At 33.9% G+C, this 7,047-nt stretch overlaps 1 protein-coding gene across 1 annotated transcript; it reads right to left on the bottom strand.

Annotated features, from left to right (window-relative positions):
* Window positions 1-3,373: 3,373 nt before the first annotated feature.
* Window positions 3,374-6,690, bottom strand: LOC141824779 (uncharacterized). The gene is made up of 2 exons (XM_074712116.1): window positions 6,561-6,690; window positions 3,374-5,383 (listed from the first exon to the last, which is right to left on the bottom strand). The coding sequence occupies exon 2, from the start codon at window positions 5,367-5,369 to the stop codon at window positions 3,606-3,608; it is 1,764 nt and encodes a 587-aa protein (XP_074568217.1). The 5' UTR covers window positions 5,370-5,383; window positions 6,561-6,690; the 3' UTR covers window positions 3,374-3,605.
* Between the last annotated feature and the right edge of the window lie 357 nt (window positions 6,691-7,047).

The following is a 7,047-nucleotide window of genomic DNA, read 5'->3' on the forward strand; positions in this document are numbered from 1 at the left end:
ATCCAGCGAGTCGAAAATGCTCGACTGTGGTTATTTTACTGAGTTCATCCCATACCTTGATGTTGAACCAGATTAATACCCATAAAAATATGAAAATAAAATGACAATAATAAATTAGAAAGTATATTTTTAGAAGTAAAATAAGTATAACGTACGTTTGCATTTAAAAAGTATATGTTTGAGGGATTAATTTAAACATAAAAAAGTAAAATCAATTTTAAAATTTGAATGCCGAAGTTATATTCTTTAGTGTCACAGGCGGATCTATTGTTTATCCACGTCATCGACGGGTGGTATGGCGACGGCATGGAATATCTAGAAAAGATTCGAAAGCGACTGTCGGCAGCCTCAACGAACCACACGTGTCCCGTTGGTGGGCCCGAGACGAGGAGATTTCACAAATCGTGTCCCGGGCTACACAGAAGGTCCTGTATGAGATTTGCGGTTGCGGCTGTCGAAAAAAAAGATTATGTCGGATTATTAATTAGATTGCGTGTGGCCTTTAACTTCACACTAATTTTTCTTTCAGAACGATATAAATATAATAAATATATAATTATTTAAAACTATAAATTATATTTTTATTTGGGGCAAATGGAAGATGCATGACATAAACCATTTATTCCATATTTATCTCATAATTATTTTTGTTCTATTTATTTATATATTCAACAAGATGGAGATCGAGAAGTAAATTGTGATTCCTTCCATTCTTTCTCAGGTGACATCTCACACCTAATTTTCGAACAAAAATCTTTTATGTCCTGTTCCAAGCGATTCGCAGTACCTTTAATTATTGATACAATATCGAGGCTACTTGCTAATCTATCCATCTTAAAGAGTTCATAAAGAAGGAAATTAATATAATTACAATGTGTGTACAAATATTATTCGATAACAAGCTGTTTATTAACTATTCATATTAGCATCCAAATGATTCTTAGTCCTTGTCACATGAAATTTGCAATAGGAAAAGATGCTCGGTGGCACTTGCTACAATTAACCAAAAGACAAATATATACACAATTAATGCCATCGTTATCATGCCATTTTCCACCTCCAAGGATTTATTAGTTGCTTGAATCCAAATTCATATATATGATCTTGCTTTCTTTATGTACCATGCATGCAAAGTACGTAGGTGGAATCAATCATGGTGATATATGTAGATGTAGGTCATTAATATTATATATACACTTGGAATTAACTAATAATTAGATGGCTTGTAATTAGTGTGATATGCTCTTGATGATTGTTTAGGGATTTATCCATTTTTTATTTATAAAAACATTTTTCAGAATGGATGGTTAGTTAGGGTGCTAGCTCTTTTCCACCGTGCAAGATTTCACTAGACTAAGACAGGTTAACAACAATACAAAAGAAAGAAAGAAAGATCTTCAATTCATTGAGAGAAAAAGAGAGATTTGTCACTTTCTTAATTTTCTCATCGAGTTTTTTCTTTCATGTTTGTTGGTAAAATTATTAATGACTTTTTTCTAATTATAATGTTATAGAAGTTATTATTGGCATAGTTGAATATTAATGACTTAAATGTCATTTAAAACATTAAAATTAAATACGGATGTTAAGTGGAAGAAGGTGAGTTTATTTAATTTGACATTTCAAGAGTTTCATTATACATGATCATTAAAAAAAACTCATAAATAACGACGAATTTAACAACCAATTAAATTTTGATTACTAATTTAGCGATCGATTTTTAATTTCGATTTTTACATAGCGACCGAAATTAAAAATTGATCGCTAAATTAGCGACCAAAATTTAATCGATCGCTAAATTAGTGACCAAAATTTAATCGGTCGGTAATTTACGACCGAAGTTAAAATTCGATCGTTATTTAACAACCGAAATTAAAAATCAGTTGCTAGATTAGCGATCGAATTTTGATTGGGTCGGTAATTTTAGAAATGAACTGCATATGCACTGATGATGTTTCGTATGCACTGATGATAATCCCAATTTAGGATAATCCCAACTAGATTTGTGATCGAATTTAAAGTTTGGTCGCTAACTTTAGCGATCAATCCCAAATTCGATCGCTAAAATTAGCGACCAATTTTAAATTCGGTCGCTAATTAGCGATCGAATTTGAATTCGGTCGCTAAATCGAATTACGACGAATTTTTTTACGATTTTTTTTTGAAATTTAGCGACCGAATTTTTTATCGCTAATCAGGTTTATTTTTGTAGTGGATGCTTTGTCTTAGTTCATGGTTACAGAATTAGATTTGAATAAATCAAAATTAAGCATAAGGTATAAACTACTCATACAGTCGTACCAATTTGATATTTTTTTCCCTTGATACTTCACTAATGAATTGGCATCATGTTTCTAAAGAAATCATAAGATTAGCTCTAGCCTTACTTTGATACCTTACATAATTGACCATGGGGATTTGAACTCATTCAATAAAAAGACAGGTGCACCACGCTTTAGTCAATATAAAGTATCGAGAAAAGATCTATTATACACAGTCTTATCCTATATTATATAAGGTTATTTTCGTAACTCAAATTCATGACCATCAGATCACACAGCAACAATTTTACTATTGCGCCAAAGCTTCTTCATTTAAACCCGTTCAATACCAACTAAAATGTAAAGTGGTACTTGATTCAATTCATTTGGAGTACATTGAAGGACTTGGATTAACATGTAAACATGGTTTGGTGCACCATATCGCAGCATGCAAGGGTAGTTTATGATCATAGTGATAGACATCGAGCAGCATCCTATTGGAAAGTCAGCCACTTTTAGATGAACTTTACAAGTAATTAAGTGGAAGCCTCGAAGGTCAAGGTTGCAGCAAGTGCCATTAATTTCTCTTTGGGACAAGGGTTCTGAATTTGTAGGACACTCTTTCCAACTGCAATGATCCTTCATAGAATTAGTGAAGCCGATGCAACATTATTTGCTCTTTTATAATGTCCAGTCATGGAATAGGAATTCACTGATGATGCCATGAAATTTTCATTACATTTAAAACAAAGATATCTAAATCCCTTACAAGAACTTTACATTTATATTCATGGATCTCAATGGTTTGCTTCCTTCTTTTGTTATGAGAATTGCATTCACAAGTTCAGTTTTGTTCTACTAAACTTGAACCTTTATTTAATGTCTAAGTTGCATTCACAATTTTAACTATATTTATTCAAATTACACTCATTTCTAGACTTCCATTCAGTAAATTTCTACCATCATTTACTTGTACAATTTTCTAGCCGCACCTCATCACAAGAAAAAGAATGGCATTAGATCGATAAAACAGAAACATTTCATTTGAAAGTATAAAAGAGATTAATGGTGCGCGTCAATCCAAGGTAACATTAGCTCGAGGTCAGCATGAATAACAGAAAATATACTTCTGTAGAGATTTTATTGATTTTACAAAGAGTAGTTTACATTGCATCAAACTATGACATACTCATTGTCATTACATTTGCAGCGAAAGAGTGCCAGGTTTAGGCAAAGAGCTCAACTAATTCAATGTAGTAGTATTCTTCAATCTACCTATATATGATGAAAATCATGTATTATGATATGCATGTTTCTTGACTCTGTAGGTAAGTAAGAACAATATTATTCTGTATCTTTACCACCTTGGCTTGATGATTCTGGATTGCCATTCCTATCAGTAGAAGCATTGTCATTACTAGACTCAGAGATAGTTTCTTCTTTGGGCATTGGTTCAGTTGTGTCTTCCAAGATGGTATTGCCAGTGTTTTTCTCAGTGGAAAAATTGCCTCCCTCAACTGCAGGATTTTCCAAGTTATCATTGTTATTGGAAGAGTTTCCATTTTCATTGCCAGCATTTTGATCTTCAGATGTAATATCTCCTTTAGATTCAAACGCATCCTGGTTAGATTTTGAATTTACCTCTTCTTCTTCAGCATTATTTTTCATAGAAGGATTTTCCAAGTTCTCATTGTTATCAGATGATTTTCCACTTTCATTGCCAGCATTTGGATCCTCAGAGATACTATCTAATTTGGATTTAAGTGCATCCTCATTAGACTTTGAATCTTCCTTTTCTTCAGCATCATTTTTGGCACCATCGGAGGCTTGTTCGTCAAGGAATTTGACTGTGTCTATAGATTCTTTGTCTGTTGACACTTCACTTTCTTCTTTGGGAAGGGATATGCTTCTGTCACGTGTGTTTGCAATGTCTGTAGTATCATCCAAACTATTCTCACTGTTACCTACAGTACTTAATTCAACCCCTCCCTGGGAACCAATTGTCTCCCTTTCAACTTCAGAACCATTTCCACTACTACTATCTGTCTCTAATTTGGTCTCTTCAAGAGTCTCAATTGTCTCATTTCCAACTTCAGGATTATTTTCACCACTACCTTCTGTCTCTAATTTGGCCTCTCCATGAGTATCAATTGTTTCCTTCTCGACTTCAGAATTACTATCACTATTACCTTCTGTCTGTAATTTGTTCTCTGCATGAGCATCAATTGATTCCTTTTCAACTCCATAATTATTTTCACCATTACCTTCTGTCTCTAATTTGGTCTCTCCATGAGTATCAATTGTCTCCTTTTCAACTTCAGAATTGTTTTCAATACTAATTTCTGCCTCAAATTTAACATCTTCATGAGGAGCAACTGATTCCTTGCCCACTTCAGAACTAGCATAACTGCTACCTTCTGTCTCTAAGTTAACCTCTTCGTTCAAATTGATGGTCTCCTTTTCAACTTTGTCAGTGTTCACTCCGCCATCTGATTGATCCTTCAAGCTCAAAAGCCTTTCTTCTTGAGAAGTTATTTCTTTAATGGTGTCTTCTTTTGCTCCATCAAGCGTGACTAACTCATTTCCATGATCAGAGGTATCTTCTTCATGTTTCCCTTCATTTGGATCCGTTTGACCAGGAAGCTCTAACTCATCGTCTTTGTCGTTAGTACTTCCACTAGCCACATCTTTGTCGTTGTTGCTCAAATCATCACTCTCATCTTTATTGTTGAGTTGTTCACTGATTTCTGTATGACTAGTATTTAAAATATCTTCTTGAGATTCCTCTTTTTCTGTACTAAAAGACTCATTTTCATTCTTCTCTTCAGTATCCTGGCCAAAAGCCTCAACTTGATCTCCACCAGTCTCATCAAAGTCACTTTTCTGACCATCAACAATGATCACATTCTCCGATCCTGCTTTCACCTTGCGACCAAGGTCAATATCTTCTTCTGGATCAAAGTTGATATGGACAGTTTCAGTATACTCATTCTTGCTAAACTGATTGAGCAACCATATAGCAACTACTAAAAGCAAAGCTATCTGTATTCCTCTCTTGACTTTGGACTCTTTATTATGCGAGTTGCGACTACTTGACTGCTGAAACATATTGCTTCTAATATCTGAAAACAAACTGGAAGTTAGGGAATTGAAAAATCTAGAGTAATCAACTTTAGGTCATTAAAATTTACAAAGGCAAGGGGGATTCATCTAATAAAATAGCAACTGTCTCTCCTTTTTTGTCTTCAGAAGTTGACTGAGTATGTGAAATTGAACATATACTAACACTTATGAAATTAAATATATATCAACACTACAGCATAAGACATAATTCCATTCTGTTCACAAACTAATTTAAAAAAAAAAAACAAAAAAAGGTAAATTTGAGAGAGATTAGTGTGCTATCCAAAATTATTCCTTTCAAAAGTTTGTGTATGGGGCAACAGACAAAATTTCCAATTTCAAAATGTAGAAAATATGATATGTAATATCATAACCTATGAGTTTCATACTTTTAAATTACTAAATCTACGTTGATAAACACAATGTTTCACATTTTTGCAAATTTTGCAAGCACATCAACTACATGTCTAACTCTCAATTCCCGAGTACATGAAATCAAAAATAAGCTGAAATGACAAGTTCTTCATCTATATGATAATATTCCAGAGGCATTATTCTATATCCCAACAATTTCCCTTATTGCGATTAACTATGTCTTCTTGAGATCCTGAAAAGGACGATACACGTTTCAGATTGAATCCAAAGAAAAGCCAATCTCAATCCAAATTCAGACAGCCAAGGAAAGCACCGAATTTGACTGACAGATTATTCATAAGGAAGAATATACAAATCAATTAAGCAGAGAACAAGATGAACAAAACAAAGATCTGATGTTTAAAGAATCACTGCATCACTCCATTCGAGTTAAGAACTGGCAATTTCAAGCAAGATCTGACAAGAACAGAGACCAAACCACCAAAAGCAATTTCTTTTAGAAAAAAATCAACCAAATTACCAAAATAAGAAAAAATTGAGGTCGCAAAAAGGAAAAAAGAAATTCTTCTAAAGAACGACAACACCCACTTTATTCGAATCGTGATGTTGAAAAAAAAAAACACACTGTTTCACTCCCTTTGCTTTAAGAACCGGCACTTTCAAACAAGATCTAACTAGAACAAGGAATCCGGCAAACCAAAGATTATATAACCGGTAAGGAAAGGGGGCAAACATAATTCGATGAGTGGAATTGAACAATGCAGAAGAAATTGAAACTTGGAAGAGCAGCAGAGTGCAAACCTTGAGGAAGAAACGATGAGAATGAGATCTACGATCCTCGAAGCCACGAAAAGGCAGGCCAACCCACCAAATTAAGGGAGAGCAAAGTACTCCAAAGGAGATGCCATCGAGATCGGTTCCATGCGCATGATCTTCGACTATTTATTTTTTCATTCCTATTTTATTGCATGAGATCCGTCGCCAGCTTGTTTATTAGCGATTTCATTAACAGTTGGAAGATGCCGACCAAAGTAAATTCCAAAATCAGAAATAGGAAGCTACCTATGTCGTTGGATCCTGGATCAGACGGCTCATAGGCTCAGGACAAGATCGTTTTAATAAAAGGCTAATGGAAATTAGCCATTAAATAAAATAATAATAATAATAATAGATGAAAATTATAAATATCCTAAAAGGCTAATAAAAGATGGTTTAGTGAGTTTGGTATACGAGCAAGTGGTTTAAAGTGACAAGGACAGCCCTCTTCTAACCATAGTTATTTTTTTCT

This window comes from Curcuma longa, chromosome 3, assembly GCF_044706935.1.
Source record: "Curcuma longa cultivar G26 ecotype Majalengka, Jawa Barat chromosome 3, ITB_CL_G26_1.1, whole genome shotgun sequence".
Taxonomy (NCBI): domain Eukaryota; kingdom Viridiplantae; phylum Streptophyta; class Magnoliopsida; order Zingiberales; family Zingiberaceae; genus Curcuma; species Curcuma longa.

Coding starts and splice junctions, on each gene's coding strand:
- LOC141824779 (XM_074712116.1), bottom strand. CDS start 5,369: ATGTTTCAGCAGTCAAGTAGTCGCAACTCGCATAATAAAGAGTCCAAA.